The 20,914-nt window shown below is 33.5% G+C and overlaps 1 protein-coding gene across 3 annotated transcripts in view; it reads left to right on the top strand.

Moving 5' to 3' along the window:
* Positions 1 to 20,914, top strand: part of PRMT3 (protein arginine methyltransferase 3) — a 122,600-nt gene that overhangs the window by 41,771 nt on the left and 59,915 nt on the right. For all 3 annotated transcript variants that reach the window (XM_072725398.1, XM_072725397.1, XM_072725395.1), the window contains one exon: positions 349 to 448. In XM_072725398.1, the coding sequence (XP_072581499.1) occupies positions 349 to 448 (100 nt within the window). The remainder of the gene's footprint in view (positions 1 to 348; positions 449 to 20,914) is intronic.

Genomic DNA, 20,914 nt, shown 5'->3' with positions numbered 1-20,914 from the left:
TCTCTCCACTGTGACATACTACTTGGCTTTAAAATGTACTCCTGTTGTCTATATGTCTCTCTCCACCGCTCCCTTAAAGAAAAACAAAAAGTAACTTTATTGACATGTATTCCTGATAAAATTCAGATTTCATTTCAGGTTGAAGTTTTCCATATTTGTTCAGGGTATTGCCATATTGATCAGAAACATTCTTGGACATTCATGCAGTGATCAAAAAGTAATTCTTGTGCTCAGGGAATAATCAAACTTCGAACGTACAAAATAGTAACGGTTACCAAGAATATGTCATTTGACTGGTTTTCTGAGTCTACTTAACATACTAATTTGATTCCTTATGGTAATTTTCAGACTAAATAAACTTGAAGATACTATTATACTAATTAAAGGAAAGATTGAAGAAGTTTGCCTTCCTGTAGAAAAAGTGGATGTTATTATATCTGAGTGGATGGTAAGTATTTGCAGAAAAAAATATTTGTTTTGGTTTTAAAAAAGGAAAGCAATGAATAAAGTAATACTTTTCTTCATTTTAATTATGTTTGAAAAAAGGCAGAGTGACAGCATTGTATTAAAAACAGCTACAATCTTTTCATGGTAGTTTATTCTGATATGGCATTTATTTTCTGGCTGATTAGCTGTTTTTTACTTTTAAAATCATAATAAAGAATTATGGTTTAGGTTTCTACTTTCTAAATTTGTAGAGACCTAAATGTGTTTGCTGAAAAGCCTCTGAGGACTACTAAGAACTTACTTACTAGGACTGTTTTGTCAAAATTAACACAATGTTGCCACTATTGCTATCATATTGACTGTCCTATCTTTCTTATGTTAAGCCATGTAGTCAGTGTCCTTTGTCACATAAAATAGAACTTATTAGCATGGTTAGAATAATAAAATTGAGATATGTTATGTAACTTTAGAATTTGCTTTTGAAATCCTAAGGCAGGGTACAGGATATTTATTTTTAAATGTATATAAAGTAAAACTAATGATATTTGACAACTGATTTGACTTGTTGATATGCCAATTTGATGAAGACAAGTTAGTATTTCTAGATAAAGATTTCTTAACTATTTGGAGAGTTTTAAGCCTTTAAAAAAAAACCAAACCTGTATTTGATATACATGTTTTCACTAAATGAATTTATCAAAAATTTTTAGGAAAAAATGTATTTGCTTTATAATTATCTATAAATTTTGAATAAACAATAGCAGTAATTCTAGCAAAATAGCAGGGATTTTAAGGAGCTTTTGAAATGTTCAGATTTAATACATTAGTAGGTTTCAATCTAGAGTTGGTGATGGTCACTGTTTAGCAGTTACTCTCTTGTACATCAAAGAGTATATTGATATTTTTAGGGTAGGATTGGCTTTTAATAATTTTTAATCACAATGTCATTATTTTTTTTCTACCAAAGAATTTGTGTCAGTACTCTGATTTCTTTTATGAATTGGGTGAAAAGGTGTAGATTTAGTTATATATAATTAAAAATCCAGCATCTTTTTAGAGACTACAAACGGTGCTTTGGAGAAAGCACATTTGAGACTTTTACTCAACAATAATTTAAAATAGTGTCACCTAATGTTGGCTGACATCCTTATTTCTCCAAGGACCATTTTACTTTTTTGGAAAAATGCATCTCTTAAATTATTCCAAATCAAGGTATAAGCAAACTAAGACAGAGTTTACTAAACTTTTTGTCACCTCAGTGGAATGTTTTTGCATATCTGGTTATAATTAGTTGGGTAGTTCTTGCCGTGCCTAGCAGAATTATACTTCTAGATACTGATACTCTAGAATATTCATTTTAAAATCTGAAAAATGATCTAGAAGTACTAATATTCAATTGAAATCTTAGAGCCAGTTAATATAACAAAAAATTAGCTGGATGAGTGAGTTTATGAGATCGTCACATTTACAGTATGAGCATTATGAAAAGCTGTGCTGGTCTTGGGCTTACTTGCCCTCGGGTGCATATTATACTCTTCTCCTGCTTGCTTCTGTACAGAAGGAGGGCTAAGTCTGCAGGCTGCTTTTTCTATGCTCCAGGGATAGCTGTCTTCCATGGGGTTTGGGAAACCCAATGGGGAACACTAATGGGAGATTTAAGAAAGGGAGAAGCCAGGCATTTCTTTGTTTCTGTTTGCCTCTAGTTGTATTGCTGGCAGAGGCTATTTTTTTGTGTAACTCCAATTCGCACTGGACAAGTATGTCATGATTCCAGTGTCCACTGTGTGACTCTGGCCCTGGACTCTTGTAGCAATGCTTCTTCATTTTGTCTCTCTAGCTAAGAGTGGTAGCTCCTTCCTGGCATCTGCTAATGTCCAGTTGTCTCAGTCCCTTCTTGATCACTTACCATATCTTTTACCCTTTCTGTAACCAACTTCCTGCTTAATTTTTCTCTGTTTTCATGACCTATGGTTTCTGTTCTTCTAGATGCAATTGATGTAAAGGATGCCTTTCATTTTGGATCACATTGGTCAGATGTGATCTCTGCCTTTATTAGGAAGGCATTGTAACACAAACAATCCTGAGTCACTAGAACCTGGAATGAAAGCCAGTGGTTTGGAACCAAGGTGCTTTCAGAAGCCCTCCACTAGGGAGAATAAATCAGTATATTCAGGAAGTGTTAACTAAGAATTTTCCTTACTCCTCTTCAGAAAGGTGTAACTTAAGATCTTGCATTATCTTACTGTCTCCCTTTCCTTATAGGCATCCTTGGAATTGAAGTCTAGCAGATTGTGTTAAATGCATTAGATGGAGACATTGTAAGACACTGTAATTTATGGCAGTTACTCTTAGGCAGTCAACTTTGGATAGCTTTATTTCTCTAATGAAATTTGCATTAAGCTTTTTAAGTAAGCTTGTGCTGGAATGTTTTGAGTCAGCTTTGGAAATTGGCAATATCAATTATAGTACCTTCTATATCCTATAAGTCTTCTCCTAAATTGGGTACTTCTAGGATTTCTGAGCTGAGTAGCTGGAAGATTCCAAAAACCTCATTAAACAGGAGCAGGTATGCTTTCTAAAATATATCCAACATTTTTTAGATATTCCTGCTTTGGCTGAAATGATGGGAAACATCAAACTAAATATATATTTTAGTTTTAAAAATGATGGGAGACGTCAAACTAAAATATATTTTAGTTTTAAAAAATGCTGGTTCATAGAAATGTGGGCTTAAAATGGATTTCAAATATTCAGTCATTTTCCACTTGGTAAATGTTGCAGAGATGTACATGTGTTTTCTTCTCCTGTAGTCCACTAAGTATTCCATGTTAATCTAGATATATTTTTTTGTCTACAGCTATTCATGAACTTTGCCTTTATCTTGGAGGATATTCTTAATTAAGAATGTTATTTTAAAAACCAAATCAGGGGATCCCTGGGTGGTTCAGCGGTTTAGGGTTTAGCGACTGCCTTTGGCCCAGGGCGTGATCCTGGAGTTCCAGGATCGAGTCCCGCGTTGGGCTCCCTGCATGGAGCCTGCTTCTCTCTCTGCCTGTGTCTCTGCCTCTCTCTCTCCCTCCCTCCCTCCTTCTCTCTGTGTATGTGTGTGTGTCTCTGATGAATAAATAAATAAAATCTTTAAAAATAAAAGAAGCCAAATCATTGCTGTTAGCATATTATTTAATAAGCCATCACTTGCCTCTTAAGAGTTAAGAGTTTTCAGATTTAGGCTTCACTTTAATTTTACATTTTCATTTTTATTGAATGGAATTTCTATTTGATAAAATTGTTGTCAGTTAAATAAATAACTGGTATTAAACAAGTGATTAAATTAACCAATATTAAATAAATAATATTTTACCCACACCTACAATGATGGGATATCTTTTGTTCATATTTAATACTCTTTATTGTTGATAAATAGCACTTCAAGATATCATTTAAAAAATATGGCTTGTGATTTGGCTTATTGACAATTCATAAACTGACCACAAAGCCTGTCATAGGTCACATTTTAAACTGGTGGATATTAAAAAAATAAATAAACTGGTGGATATAGAAATGTTTTTGTCGCCTTTCGTTTGGTCTGACCGTGGAGCCATGGCATTTCAGCCAACTGCCAGAAGGATAGGTGACCTTTACTGATCTGTTTTTAACAACACAAATTTTCAGTTGTACAGGTGTGTTTTTGCTTTTCCTCTTGGACAAGAAATATGCTAATGACCCAAATGTAAGAGTTTTTTTAAAAACTCATATTTTTTTTAATTTATTACTCTGAAATTTTTAAGCAAAATAAATTTTACAAATTTAGTATGTATAGTTTATTTAAAAATATTTCCTAAATAATGTTCAGTGTTCAAGATACGAAAACAAGATACAAATGTTCATTTGTTAAATCAAATGTTCAGTGGTTCAAGATACGAAAACATAAGACCTACTTCCTCCCTAACTCTATGCCTCTTGACATTTTTTCTTGCATTTTTTATTCTTTCATTGTTCCATTAGAGAAAAAGATGTCTTTTCACTGCAGGATTTCTCGTATTTAAAAAAAATTAATGAAAATTAAAAATCAGTAATAAAAAAATCAATATAAATTTAAAAAAAAACAAAAATATGTGACAGAGCTACATAAAATGAGCTGTTAAGGGGCACCTAGGTGGCTCAGTCAGTTGAGCATCCAACTTTTAGTTTCTACTCAGGTCATGATCTCATGGGCATGAAATTGAGCCCAAATTGGGCTCTGTGCTGCTCACTGTGAAGTCGGCTTCAGGTTCTCTCCCTTGTGCTCTTTCGCTCTCTCAAATAAATAAATAAGATCCTTAAAAAAAAAAAAAAACTGTTAAAAATGTTCTGTAAATGACAAAGATTATGGCTTTAATGTCTTTTTATTTCTATTTCTATAATCATGTTTTTGTTAGTGTATTTCTGGCAGAAACAGCCCCTTAATAGAAGATACTCATGATTAGCAAGAGCAAAATATGTGTTAGCAAATTGTCTTATTTCTCTTAATGTGTTTTATCTTCCGAATCTGGCATACTCTAGTAGTTTTCTTTAAGACTCCTCTCAGACACCACCCCCTGTTTGAGACTTTCCTGTTTGTTACTAATGCTTATTATTAATAAGTGATGAACAAATATACACCATAAGAGAACTTTCCCACGTAGAAATTCACTGGCCACAAATGTGATCTGATTTATAATTTTCTGCAGAGCACACGAAGGCCGGGAGGTAGCATAAGATAGGGCTAAGTGTACTGCTCTGGAGTCAGACTGCTTTATCTTGTCCCTGTTTTGCTGCTTAGGTTTGTTCCCTTGGACATGTTACTGAACTTATCTGTGCTTCAATTTTCCTTTATAAAGTGAAGATAATAGTAATACCTACTTCATAGGGGTTTTGTGAGTATTCAATAAATATAAATTTCTTGAAGCAGTTTCTGCACATAATAAAATCTCAATAGTTAGCAGTAAGTTTTGAAAGTTGTATGATATTTTAAGTACTTTATAACTAATGAATGAGCTGCCTGACTAGGCTATTCAATAAGTAAAACTTGAAAATGATAATGTATGTGAAGTGAAGACTATTAACATTGGGTGAAGAGCATTCTTAGTACTTCCTCCTTTGTTTATGAGCCCTTTGTTAAAGCACAAGATCTTTTGTTTCCATGGCTAGCATTTACTTATTGACCCTACTATAATAAGCACAAAGAAGTTTGAAAATCAGTTGAGGGACAGACGCCTGGGTGGGTCAGTGGTTGAGTGTCTGACTTTGGCTCAGGCAGGGCGTGATCTAGAGTCTGGAATTGGGTCCCGCATCAGGCTTCCCGTAGGGAGCCTGCTTCTCCCTCTGCCTGTGTTTCTGCCTCTCTCTGTGTCTCTCATGAATAAATAAATAAATCTTTAAAAAAAAATCAGCTGATAGATGTGGGTTATTAGGGTTGGGGATATTTTTAGTATTTTCTTAATGTTAAGTGAATTAAAATATGTTTCAAGCAAAATTCTGTCTGCTGCCTTGTATACAATTTTTAGGCAATACTGATAACGTAATATTTTTAGGAAAAGTATAAACTACACATTTTACAATAATATTTTTGAGTGCTATAAATATTAACAGATAGTTAAAGTACTTGAACAATGAAATGAACATTGTGGTTTATAAGTATTTTTTTCACAGATATGCTGACATCTGATTTAAGAAGAAAATGAAAAGTAAGAGAATAAAAATTAGGAATAATATATAATTATTTGTATAATTATTTTTTAATATTTCAGTTTTATATGTATAATTATTTCAGTTTTATAATATTTAGTATTTACATTTTAATTTAATTATTTTAATTACATTATCATTTTCAAGTTTTACTTATTGAATAGCCTAGTCAGGCAGCTCTCCAACTTCTCCTTTATTTAATAGTAATATTTTTTTAAATTGGAATTCAGATCACACTCTGAGGCCATTTTATTTCATACACTCACAAAGAGAATATTTTGTAATAGTAGGATCATGGTATCAATAAGGAATATGTAACCCTTTGAGAAATCCTTAAAGTGGGTCTCAGGCTATTTTATAGTGGTAGATATATTTAAAAATTTAGTAATATACATTATTCAAATTATACTCTATTTTCTATGCTTGAAACCAAATCTGAGTGAAAATATTTAGTGCTCTAAGCAAAGTTGTTTATATTAAAACAATTATGTATTATGGGTAAACTTTTACTCTTAAAATCTAATATTTTAGGTGTTTAATATCTTTTTCATTAAATTTCTGGAGATCACCTTTGCCAGGAGATTCAGTGCATCATGTATGATTGATTTGATATATTATTTGCTTCTTGGCCCTTTGCCATATTCCGTTTTAATGTGCTTCTATTATGTCCTATATGAATTGCTTTTTTAATAAATCTTTTTTTCAGTAAGTACATTATTCTGAAGATAAGTTATTCCAGAATATAAATCAATTGCCATTAAAATTTTTTTCACTTAAGCTAGTCAGAGAACATGAAATACTTAATTTTAATTTCAAACTCTAAAATTTTGTAGCAATTTAGGGGCACCTGGGTGGCTTAGTCGGTTAAGTGGCTGCCTTCAGCTAGGGTCATAATCCCTGAGTGCTAGGATTGATCCCCACATCAGCTCTCCCTCTGCCTGCCGCTCTGCCTTCTTGTGCACGCACGTGCGCTCTCTCTCTCTCTCTCAAATAAATAATAAAAGAAAATCTTTAAAAGAAAATAAAATTCTGTAGCAATTTTTAAATTTTTCAGTAATGCTGTTTACTTCTACCTAAAAGTGAAATCTCCTAAAATTTATAGTTTGCATTTTCAGACGTTGGGCATTTAATATAAATACCATTAGATTATCCTATGTAACTGAGTTGACACAATTATAATTATTAGAATAATTAATGTGAAGTGATTCTGTTAAAAATTGTTCATGAACAGATATTTGATTCACAAAAATTTAGTAGATATATGCCACCAATTTGTAATAAAGAAAACTTAACCTATACACCTCAACCTGGATTTGAGAACCTGCCAATCATATGTTTAAGAAATAACAGATTAGATATGGTGTGAAGATTTGGGAGGGAAAAGGCATTATTTGTGTTTTTTTTTTTTAAGTGGAATGCAAAATTCTCACAAATTTTGAAGATAAAGCATTAGCCTTCATAGCTTTTTGAGCCCTCACAGGGCTAATTTTAGTAAATCCTTCCTATTCCCTTGGGAGTTACAATTCATTCTCTTGCTTTCAGAGATTCTTTAAGGGACAGGTTTAAGAAGCCATTACTTATACTGCTTTTTGAAACTGATTTAAGGGATCCCTGGGTGGCGCAGCGGTTTAGCGCCTGCCTTTGGCCCAGGGCGCGATCCTGGAGACCTGGGATCGAGTCCCGCGTCAGGCTCCCGGTGCATGGAGCCTGCTTCTCCCTCTGCCTGTGTCTCTGCCTCTCTCTCTCTCTCTCTCTCTCTCTTTCTCTATCATAAATAAATTTTAAAAATTAAAAAAAAAAAACTGATTTAAATGGACTTGATGAAGATAATTGTCCTCTGAGGGTTTCTTCTCTTGGGGTACAGATCTTTCACATGTTGTATTTTCTTTAATAGAGTCTCCAAATGGCAGAATTTAGATGGCAGAACTATGAAGTCATTGTTTAGTTAGGTGAAGCAAAGATTTTGGGGCAGGAGTTAGAGTAAATGTTGATTGGTTCTTATGAAAGAATTTTTTTGACCTGTTTTTATTAGATTTTGTCATTTGAGTAAATTTTTTAGTAGTAGTGATATATCAGTTTGGTCTGTTCCATTTTCTATTCCTTCTCATTTATCCAGTTTTAAATACTAGAATATTTGTTTGGGAATACCCAATTTAAAGTAACTTGGAGTTGAATGAATGTGAGGCTAGCTGACCTTCTCAGGAATTCAGTCTTCAGCCTTACTTCTATTAATTTGTGTTTCTATCCAATAAAAGTAAGTGACCAGAAACAAACCCAGGGCTTAATCTAGTCCCTATCATTAGGAAATGACATGTAATTTGTCTTGATCAGTTTTGCTAAAGGTTTGTCACTTACGCTCTTTTCAAAGAACCCAAATTATGCCTTTGTCTGATTTTTCTGTGTTTTTATTGTATTGATTTCCATTTCAATCTCTATTATTTCAGTTTGATTTGCTGCTCTTTTTCTAGCTTCTTGAAATTGAAGCTTAGATCATTGTCCAGCTTTTTTTTCCCCTCGTATTTGGCATTTGAGACTAGTATTTCTAAGTACTGATTTAGCTGAAACCCACATTCAAGTGTTTTTTGAAAATTGTCCTGAGTATTATTTTTTCCTGAATTATTATCCTTCATGCTGTTATTAAAAGAAAAAACACCCAAGTATTTGAGAGAGAATCTACCATTAATAAAACAAAGGCACTGGGTTCTGGCTCTCCACATGAGCTGATGAGGTCTTCTAAGGAACCCTCATTGCAGAACAGTAAACTTTGAAGAGACTACGTTTTGTATTTTTTTTCTTATGGATACCAGTTTTGGCGTTATTTTCTCTTTCCTTGTTCAGTTCTATTGTGACTACTGTTTTTTGGAAGAGAAAGAACACGGTTTTATTATTAGATAAGCAGTAAGCCAGAATATGATGTGTGCATAGGCAATCATTAAGAGATTCCAAAGACAGAAAGAAATCACATTCTTTTATATAGACAACAGTTACAACCCATTACAAGCATGTTCCCAAGATAAAAAATAATAAATATTGTGACTTTTTAATTGCTAGTTTGTTTCCATATTGCTACATAACCAGAGAAGGAAATTCTAGAGTGCAGTTATCTAACAGTTTGAGAGGCAGTACATAATTCAGATACTTAACAGTGTTTAAGAACTAACAGTTCTGACATTCAGTGTGCTTATGGCTCATTTTGGCATTCTGTGAAATTTCAGTTAATTTCTTTTGGTTATCTTCCTGTTGGGGATTTTTATCTTTTTATTTTTCTGAGAGACTTCCTTATTTATTCTTCCTTATTTATTTGTTTGCCAGCCTTGTTAGGGCTCTTCTCATATTTTCTACATCTCCTGGTTTCTGAGCACATATTAGAATTTAACTCTGTCCCCCTTGAAGTCAGATATGGCCCTGTGACTTTGGCTGGTGAAAGTCACATCCAGACAGAATGTTGAACGTCCATTCCACGCCTGCCATACTCCTTTCTTTGCATCAGTTACTGTGGAAGCTTGTATTAATATGAACCCTCTGTCAGACTGACTCCAGAGTAATAATAATAAGCAATGATTCTTGTCAGCTGATAACGTGCGAAATAAATCTTTTTTGTTTTCAGTCATGATTTGGATACTGTTTGTTAATGTAGGATAATGTAGCTTGTCCTGATGAATACATAATCTATCAGTTATGTTGTTAGCAGTGCATGGCTTGTCATTGCATTATTTTTTGGTGTGATTTGATGAATTGACATTCTTAATATTTAATGTATTAAGTTTATCAGAATTCTTTTGTTTGAGTTTTTGTATCTTGTTTAATAAATGTAGAATTGCCATTACATATTTATTAGGCTTCCCTATTTTCTATGCCTCTTACACTCCTTCATATTTTCTATTGTTTTCACTTTTGGGGCTGTATTCTGGGTAATTTCTTCAGTTCAGTTTACCAATTCACTAATTTTTTCTGAAGCTCTTTTGAATTATCTGTTAAACTAACTCATCTACTGAGTTTTATTTCAAATGTTTTTTTTTTTTTCCTACTTCTAGGAATTCCTTTTGTTCTTTCAAAATTTTGCTTGCTTGCTACTATTATCTTCAAGCTTCTTTTAATCTCCTGAATCATAAACAGTTTTGCAGGTCTGCTTTTGCTGACTGTTGTTCCTACTGGCCTTCATTCCTAGTGCTTAGTGCTTGGTGCTTGTTTATTTGAGTGCTATTTGATATTTGATATTCCGTTGTATATTTTCTAAGGAACTTTATCTGTGGAAAATTCTTTGGTGCTTGGGTTTTACCCCCAAATAATTTGGCATTTGATTTTGCTGTGTAGCTGGGACATTTATAGATGCAGTCCACTATCATTTATTGTTCTTAATTTTTAAAAACATTTTATTAGGGAAAATTTCTAATGTAAAAAATTTAGAATGAATGTTTCAGTGAACGTTTTGCACCTATCACCTAGCTTCAACAATTATCAATATTTTACCATTTTTATCTTTGCACTATTGTATTTTTTTGCTATATTTAACTAAGAACTTTTAAAAATGTTTGTATATTTATTATACCTTTATTCGTTGTGTCGTTGAGACTAACAGAATTACTGATACAGCTGCAATTCCATATTATAAAGAAAAAATCCTAATAATCAGTCTATTCACACTACCCTGATTGCTTCGTGAATTTTATATATATATATATATTTTACATTTGATTTCTTTGAATCAGGATCTGAGTTATGTCTGCATGTTGCATTTGATAAATTTGTTTCATAAAATTTTTTAAGCTTTTTATTTTGAGATAATTTTAGATTATATCACGTGCAGTGGTAAGAAATAATACAGAGATGCCTTGTACTCTTAACAGTTTCTCTCAATGATAATATCTGGAAAAACTATGGTGCAAAAAAGTGCAACCAGGATGTTGATACTGATACCATGGGATATAGAACAGTTTCATCACTACAAGGAGCCCTCCTTTTATCCTTCTATGGCCACACACTCTCTCTTTTAGTCCCCAGCCTTGATTTCTGGCAACCGCTAATCTTTTTTCAATTTGTATAATTTTGTCATTTCAAGAATGAGATGGAATTGTACAGTGTGTGACCTTTTTGGATTGACTTTTTTCACTTTCCCTGGAGATTCATCCAAATTATTGTACATATTAATAGTCTCTCCCTTATTTCTGAGTAGTATTCCATGGGATGGATATACCAAAGTTGTTTTAACCATTTCACTTTTGAAGAATATCCAGTTTGGAGCTATTACAAATAACGCTATATGAACATTTGTGTGTATAATTTTGTGTAAACATCAGTTTTCATTTCTCTCAGATATATATAGCCCCGTAGCTAGTCATATGGTAATTGCATGTTTAGTTCCATAAGGTACTGGCATACTCTTTCCAGAGGGGCTGTAGTATTTTATATTCTTACAGCCGTGTGTAACTGTTCCACTGGCAACATCCATCTACATTCTTGCCACCATTGTATATTGTCACTATTTTTTACTGATAAATGTGCAGTGATATCTCATTGTGATTTTAATTTGCATTTTCCTAATGGATAATGATGTTAAATATCTTTTCATATATATTTTTTCCCTCTGTATCTTCGGTAAAACGTCTGTGTTCTTTGCTCAGTTTCTAATTGGATTGTTTATTTACTGCTGAGTTTGATAGTTCTTTTTCACTAGTTCTGTATTGGATATGTGGTTTGCAAATACTTTTCTCAAGCTATAGCCAGTCCCCTTAACAAGGCCTTTCACAAGGTGAAAGTTTTTAGTTTTAATCAAGTCCAATTTATCAATTTTTGTTGTTATGGATCATGCTTTGCTATCTAGTCTAAAATCTATCGTCTATAGGTTCACCTCCTCCTTTTTTTTTTTTTTCTTTGTACCATTCTTTGAAGGAACTGGGTCAGTTGTCCTGTAGAATTTTCTACATTCTAGATTTTAATGATGGCATTCTCATGGTGTCATTTAACCTGTTTTTCTATCCCCTGTACTTTTTGTAAACCAGAAGTCTAGGGTCCACAAATAGAGGGTTAACAAATTAAAGTTGTTTTTCCCCCCAGAATATTTCATGGGGAGCAGTGGTGGTTATTTTCTGTTGCATTGAATCAACGGACTCGGGTGTCTGGTTGTCTCTTTTTTTTATGTTAAGGTTGATCAGTGGCTCCTGGAGTTGTCAGCCTAATCTATTTATTGTAAACCTACTCAGTGGTTTTAGGGGCACCTGAGTGGCTCAGTTTGGTTAAGCTTCTGCTTTTGGCTCAGGTCATGATCCCAGGGTCCTGGGATCGAGGCCCACATTGGGTTCCCTGGTCAGTGGGGAATCTGCTTCTCCCTCTCCCTCCCCCAACTCCCTCCTGATCTTGCTGTCTCTCAAATAAATAAAATCTTAAAACAAAAACAAAAACAACCTACCTGAAGGTTTTAGAAGCCATTGAAAATAATATCTTGGATTCATTATTTCATTAAAAGTTGCAAAATTGTGATATTCTACATGTACCATTTATTCTCTATTCATTAGCTGAAATTATTCCAGAAATACTTTCTCTCATCAAATATTTGGTTATGAACTATAGTTTGAATAGGAAAAATAGAATGAAATCTCAATATTTTCTATTTATTTGCCATTTTCAGAGTAATGAATTGTCACTGGAATGTCATTGCTTGTATGTATTTTTTTTTTTTTTAGTGGACAAATGTAGCTATTTTTTAATATGAAAAATTATGAGCTTATACTGATTTTTCCAAATTAAGATTATGGAATTTTTACTTAAAGTTTTTAATTTTATATTTGTATTTCTTCTGTATAGCATTATCCTAAGATAATGCTAATTACTTATTTGCTTTATCATGTACTTACTTAAGGTAGTTTCACAAATTTTATACCACCTTTACTACTAACAATAAGGCTTCTAAATGCAGTTGAAGATTTCTTTGTAGTTTCTATTGTTCTAGAATATATCTTATGGGAAATGCACAGTCTAAATACTGTGTTTGAAATTCATTTTTGGAGTAATTCTTTTCACTGGTTAGGTAACCAATTTGACATTCAATCAGATTTATTTCCTTGTTCTTAAAGGGATATTGCTTTTTTATTTGTTTAGTTTAATTTTGTGTTATAATTTTGAAGAAATGATGTGATTCCATTTCTTTTGTTCCTTAGTTGAATAGATCACCTTTTTTTAAGCTTTTATTTGAAATATTAGATATATATGTATTTATATTTTCACTCTTATGTTATGCAATGGTTAGCATACTTTATACATTGATATATGTGTGTGTGTATGTACTCTAATATAATTCTCTTAAACAAAAGTGCTAGCTAATGCTTTAGTTGTAATTTTTAAAGTAGACCAATTACAATTAATGATTTTTTTCAACTGGAGATTGGGAACACGGTTTTAAAAATTAATATTCATTGAGAACTTGGCTGGCTTAGCTTGTAGAGCATGCAACTCAATCTCAGGGTTGTGAGTTTGAGCCACATGTTGGATAAAGTGTTTTTTAAAAAGTAAAAAATTAATATTGCATTTCATGCCCTTATCCTTGGAACCTGTTCTGTAACTCTGGAGTAAGACCTGTATATACATTTGGAAAGATCTTGAGATGATTCAGTTGCCTTTTTTTTTTTTTTTTTAAGATTTATGTTTTTATTGAGAGGCGGGGGTACATAAGCAGAGGGAGGAGCAAAGGAAGAGGGAGAGGGAAGGAATCTCAAACAGACTCCCCAGTGAGTCTGAAGCCTGCTGTTGGGCTCCATCTCACAGCCCTGAGATCTTGACCTGAGATGAAACCAAGAATCAGACACTCAGTCAACTGAGCTACCTGCATATCTACAGATTTGCCTTTGATAGGCTTCCTTATTGGACCATTTGTTGCAGTTTGAAGAAAAGAACCAATTTGACTGTCAGTCTTCTGTTCATTAAGTGAGAGTGCCATCTAGTGGAGGAAAGACTTTTTAAACTGATAGAAGTTTTTCAGACTTTAGAAGAATTTGCAGAAGGAATTATCTCCTGTGCTTTTAAGTTCTCCAAAAGTCCATGGCATTAAAAAGTGAGAACTTGGGGATCCCTGGGTGGCTCAGTGGTTTAGCGCCTGCCTTTGGCCCAGGGTGCGATCCTGGAGTCCCAGGATCCAGTCCTGCATTGGGCTCCCGGCATGGAGCCTGCTTCTCCCTCTGCCTGTGTCTCTGCCTCTCTCTCTCTCTCTCTCTCTCTCTCTGTCTCTCATGAATAAATAAATATATCTTAAAAAAATAAATTTCTAAAAAAAGTGAGAACTTGTTGTAAGATATAAGAAGAAGGAAGGGGACACCTGAGTGGCTCAGTGGTTGAACGTCTGCCTTTGGCTCAGGGCATGTGATCCTGGGGCCCCGGGATCAAGTCCCACATCAGGCTTCCTTCATGGAGCCTGCTTCTCCTCTGCCTATGTCTCTGCCTATGTCTCTGCCTCTCTCTCTATCTGTGTCTTTCATGAAGAAATAAATAAAATCTTAAAAGAAGAGGAAATAGTTTTGCAGGAGAGTAGCAAGCACATAATAGTTGCTTAATATATGGTAGGTACTACTATTATTTTCATTCTTCTTACATGGAAGGTAATGATCAAGTGAAATAATGAAATAGGAGCTGCTCTAACAAATATTTGTTATATACACGTAAAGTTTTATTAATTGCTTTTTGACTTATAATACACAGGATTGCAAATTTCATCTTGTCTTTACCCTACCACTCAGGACCTACACTGAATTTCCAACAAAATCTGTTACCCATTTCTAGTGTATCCTTCCTCTGAAACATTATAAGTTATAACATATATCTCTAACCCTTACAACATTCATTTATTTAACAAATATAGTGTGGCTGCTGTGTTCCTGATGCTATTCTAGGCAGGATAAGCAGTGAACAACGTAGATGACAAGCCCCTCCCTTGTATTTAATGTAGGGTAAGCGCATATTTTGTGTATTCTACATCTTGCTTTTTTCATCTCTTTTAAATCTATGAATTTCCTGTTAGGACTACTGTAGGTGCATCCCACAAATTTTTTGTTCAGCTCCAAATATTACTCTGTAATCTCTGCTTTGATGAGTGAATTATTTAGAAGTGTGTTTAATTTCTAAGCATTTGGAAATTTTTTTGGTATCTTTCTGTTACTGATTTATGGTTTAATTTGATCGATATCATAGGACATACTGTATATGTTGTCACTACATTAAATTTGTTCACACTTGTTTCATGGTCCAGAATATGGTTCTTTTTTGTTGAAATGTTCCACATTCATCATATAAATGAATGTGTATTCTGCTATTGTTGAATTGCTGTCACATAATTGTCAATTGAGTCAAATTGGTTGATAATATGACTCAGATCTTTTAAGTGTTTATTATTTTAAGTTTACCTGTTCTATTAACTATTAAAAGAAGAATAACGCGTTTCTACCTATAGTTCGGGAGTTGTTTCTCATTTCATTCTGTCAGTTTTTGCCTCAGATAGTTTTATGTGGTTGTTAGGTGCATGCACATTAGAATTGTTACATGTTACTGATAGTTTGGCTTCTTTATCATTATTGTTCTTTGTCCCTGATATTATTTTTGGTCCTTTACCATTTTTCTAATTAATTCTGTACTATTCCAGACGTGTTCTAAACATTTATAAACAGATTGGAGTGTGTGTTCCTTTTGCCTTCTCCTAGACTATTGCATGTTAGATAATAATTAATATAAATCTTCCCTTTAATAAGTTATGAAATATAACATGCACAGAAGATTGCATAAACTTATAGACACTGTAAGAAATAGTTATATAATGAACACCTGTATCAAAATATAGAAAGCAGCTGTCAAGTATCTTTTCAACTTTCTCAGATATCTGTATATACTACCTTCGCCTTCAGATGTCTTTCTTATATATCTTTTCAAATATCTCTTAACATCTTTTTATTCTATCTATTAGAACTTCTTTCTGACCACAGAGAGGTTACCACTCTTCTGACCTCTGTGGTAATCATTCACATACTTTCTGTATGTTTTTGCCACTTATATTTACATTCCAAACCAGTATAGTTTGTATATTTTCCAGTTTTTGAGATTTATATAAATGTAATCAAAACCTGAGTATCGGGATCCCTGGGTGGCGCAGCGGTTTAGCGCCTGCCTTTGGCCCAGGGCACGATCCTGGAGACCCGGGATCGAATCCCACGTCGGGCTCCCGGTGCATGGAGCCTGCTTCTCCCTCTGCCTGTGTCTCTGCTTCTCTCTCTCTCACTGTGTGCCTATCATAAATAATAAATAAAATTTAAAAAAATTAAAAAAAAAAACCTGAGTATCTTTTTGTGTAAAGAAATAGCTTTTTGCATACTTCACTAAGTCATGTTTATAACATTCATCAATATTGCCAGTGTGGATAATTTGTTCATCTTCATTTCTGTATATTCTATTGTATAGATTGTTCATTTCTGTATATTCTATTGTATAGATTCTGTTCATTTCTGTATATTCTGTTGTGTTGATTATTCTGTACTTGATGGACACTGGATCATTTCTAGTTCTTTTACCATGACAAATAATAGTGCTGTCATATACAGGTACATGTATACTGTTACACTTAAGCATGCTTTTCTACATCTATATTTAGAATTAGAATTGCCAGATAACAAGGTGTGCTGCTCTTGTGCTTTACTAGATAATGCCAAACTTCTCCAAAGTAGTAAAATTTTTATTTATTGTTCCATAGACTTGTCAACGCTGGACATTGTATGACTAGCCACTCCACTAGTCAGTAGTACTTTCTATTTGTGTTTGAATTACTAGTGAAGTTCACCATCTCTATATGTGATTATTGGCTCTTTGGATTTCCTGTTTTGTGGAGTAATTCTGTATAATTCTTTGTCCATTTTCCTTTGGATTGCCTGTGTTTTCTTAATGATTATTCTTTGTGGGAGGTAAAGATAGGTGTGTGTTTGATATCTTTTCAGACTCTGACTTTTTAATTCTTTTTATGTTTTTAGATGAGCAGAGGTTCTGAATTTTAATTTCCTTAGACAGTTGTGGGAATAAAAATTGTCAGTCATTCTAAGGCAGTTTAATGATAACGGATCAAAATCTTATATGTGCATGTCCTTTAATCCAGAAATCCTGCTTTAAAGAAATTTATCTTAGCCAAAGATGTGAAACATTGAAAAGATGTCTTTGTGTGTGTACATTTACATGTATTTTTTTCTTACCCATTCTATAGTAAATAAATGCAGAGTATACAGGTATTCTTGTTGCTTGATATCTCAAGCACCTTACCAAGTGTGTAATTGTAATATGTCTCAGTCATTGTAGAACTGTCAGTAAGAAAGTATGTTACCCAAAAGGATTTTACAGTTTTTAAAATCTCAGTAACTTCATTATCACATTCATTAGTACTGGCACATTTTAAGTTGAAAGAGTCAAGGGATAGACTGGGGAATCATTGAAAAAACTATACAGTTCAGGTTTTCAGCGTATACGGCTATAATAAATATAATGGTGAAATAGAGGTTACATGATATCCTGTAAAAACTAAAGTTTTGTACATTTTTAGCGAAGAGCACTGTAGATTAGGAGAAAATGCTTATCTGAGTACTTTTTTGATATCTCTAGAGCAGTGGTTTTCAGTGGTGAAGGGCATCCAGTTTCACCTACCTAGGGATATTTGGGCATTGGGAAATGTCTGGAAACATCTTAGGTTTCTACAGCAGGCAGTTAGGGATGAATTAGGGATGAGAAAGAGTGCTGGTGGCCTTTGGTAGGTAGAAGCCAGGGGTACTGCTGAACATCGTACAATGAACAGGATTGCCTCTATGATAAAATACTATCTGGCCCAAATATCAGTAGTGCCATGGTTGAGAAACCCTGCTCTAAAGTTGTTATTTATATGCATTGATAATAACTTCTAAATAAGGTCATATTATAAAGGACCCCTGACCTAGTATGAGACATCAAGGAAGATTTTCCTTAAAAGATGTCATCATTAAAAATATGTTTTGTCACACAGATATACAATAGATATATACAATAGATACTTCCTTAACCAGTCTGCATTTAATTCATCGAATTAATGATGTTCTGCATTCTTTATAATGTGCAGGATTCAATGACTAAACACTTAAAGCTGATAAATTACCTTTGGTGTGCTGCTCCTCTTTTGCTCCTAATAGTTACATGTTTACCAAGAGCTTATTGTGTTTGTTTCCCTGCTTCTTTATATATTATCAGTTAATATTAACATAGACTGTTGAACAAGATCATAAAAAAGATACTTGTTGAATAAAGTAGTGAGTAAAATATTCGTGACAGACTAGAAGTGGGAAGCAGAGGATTAAAGAATTCAGAGATTCTCCACTTGGCAAGATACCTTTAGATTCTTTTTTAAAATAACCAAAACTGGAAATTACATGGAATCCGTTGAGTATGATTTCTACAAGGAAGATTGTGAAGATCTTAATTCATACATTCACTCTTAAAGGGTATTAGTAAACAAATCTACATTTGTATTTTTTTCTTAAAACGTATTGTTTTCAACTAACAACTAACTACTAACTAGTAGTCCTGATCAGTTATATCTACAGTAAATTTTACAGAATTGAGAGTAGTATTGGAAAAAACTATCATGAAATACTTATGCTTCAGAAATATACTAAAAATTGGGTTTAGATTTTGTAGCCTTGCTTATTTGTTAGAGGTAATCTTTTATTTTTATCTTTATATAAATTCAATAATCGAGTATTTGTCACTCTTTTTATTTGTAACTTCTGCCTCTTTTTTGTCTCATTAATTCTGCCTGAGAGTATATCAGTAACTCACCTATTCATACTAAAAAAAAATAAAAAGTAGGGAAAACCTTATACTGAAGGTATCATTTATCATTAGTCTTTTATCATTAATTTATTCCAAGAAGATATGAGAAGACATTTTAAAAATAAGGTTCCCATTTCAGTGAGTAATGTTAATGTCTCTGTCCCTGATTTGATCCAATGTGTTCCTTTTGTAGTAATTAATTTTTGAAGTATAAATGAAAATTTTAATTTTAAAAAGTAAATGTCACTTTGGAAAGAAGAGTGCCCCATGAGCATCATGGGAGAAAATATTGGGTATAATTCTCTTCCAGATGGCACCCCTACAGGTGAGGCAGCAGCCTGTGAAATTACAGTCTGAATTACACTGCAGATGAGCTGGGCATTTGGAGCATCGCCTTCTGATATCAGTAATAAATGACTTGGTTCAGAACCAAGGACAGTTCCCAGGAAATGAAAGGCTATTCTATCTCTTAGGGAGCCTATAGTAAAATGAAGTTTAGCAAAGTGGAAAGTTGAGAGAAAGGACAACAGCAGTACATATATGAATCTCTTCATCTGCTCATATTTTAAGCTAGATGTATTAATTTATCTCACAGATGTCGTATATTGATTCTACATATATTCTAATATTTGCATTGTTTTTCTAAACTGATAATTTTCATAATGGATGGTGGCTAAGAGCCAGTTGGAAACTAAGCTATCACTCTGAAATATTATGAATCATATACCTATTATAAATTCTAATCTTGTTTAATATGCTTTATGAGAAATTTTTCATTTCAGAACATTTGAGTCCTTAATTCCAAAGGTGGTATAATACAAATACTAAATCTTATTTTCAATTAGGTAAATCAATTTAAGAAGCAACATAGTATAGTTATTCAGAACATGACTGTAGTTATACCTAAGACCAAGGTTCAGATTCTAAGTCATTCAACTATTTTTGTGATTATGAGCTGTTTTTTTAAAATACTATGGTTTTAAGCTATTGAACGTTTGTAGGGATCCCTGGGTGGCACAGCGGTTTGGCACCTGCCTTTAGCCCAGGGCACGATCCTGGAGACCCGGGATCGAATCCCACGTCGGGCTCCCGGTGCATGGAGCCTGCTTCTCCCTCTGCCTGTGTCTCTGCCTCTCTCTCTCTCTCTCTCTCTCTCTCTCTCTCTCTCTGTGTGTGTGTGTGTGTGTGTGTGTCTGTAATAAATAAATTTAAAATAATAATAATAATAATAAATTAACGTTTGTAAACCTTAATTTCCTTATCAGTTAAGTGGAAATAACAAAGTGCTTTAGAGAAGAAATAAAAGTTAATCCTTGTAAAGATACTTAATACAATAAAACTCAACAGTTATCACTACTATATGAGAATTTTAATTTTAAAAAACAAAACAGCATTTAAAAATAAGTTTTAGGGGCATCTGGGTGGTTCAGTAGGGTAAGCATCCAACTCTAGATCTCAGCTCAGGCAGATCTTCTTCTCGTGGTTTTGAGTTCAGGACCCACATTGGGCTCCATGGAGCCTATTTTAAATAAGAGGGGGAGAGGTTCTTAAAATAACCAGCTTTATTTTGTCCCAGAAAAATAACAAAAGGCAGGTGCTGTTTGATTTTAACAAATATGATGATGTGTGATATTAGTAACTCTTATTCTTGTATTCATTCAGAAATTTCTTAATAAGTTCCTGCTTCTTCCTCATACTCTCCTCCCCACTCTCCACTCCCCCCACCCCCATGTTCATGCTTTCTCTCAAATAAATAAAATCTCTAAAAAGAAAGAGAAAGGCACTCCTCTGAGACTTAAATACAGGAGTGCACCTTTTTCATCACTATACTATTAGTACTGACCATAGCACCAGTTTAAAATATGTTGCAATTTAATCTCTGGGTGGTTAATAATAACTTTATCATAAATACAGTAAATAAGCATGTTGTTAGAAGGAGCTACTTTAAAAA

This window comes from Vulpes vulpes, chromosome 11, assembly GCF_048418805.1.
Source record: "Vulpes vulpes isolate BD-2025 chromosome 11, VulVul3, whole genome shotgun sequence".
Lineage (NCBI taxonomy): Eukaryota > Metazoa > Chordata > Mammalia > Carnivora > Canidae > Vulpes > Vulpes vulpes.
Note: the sequence above shows the minus strand (reverse complement) of the source record. Positions and strands in the feature narration are given on the sequence as shown.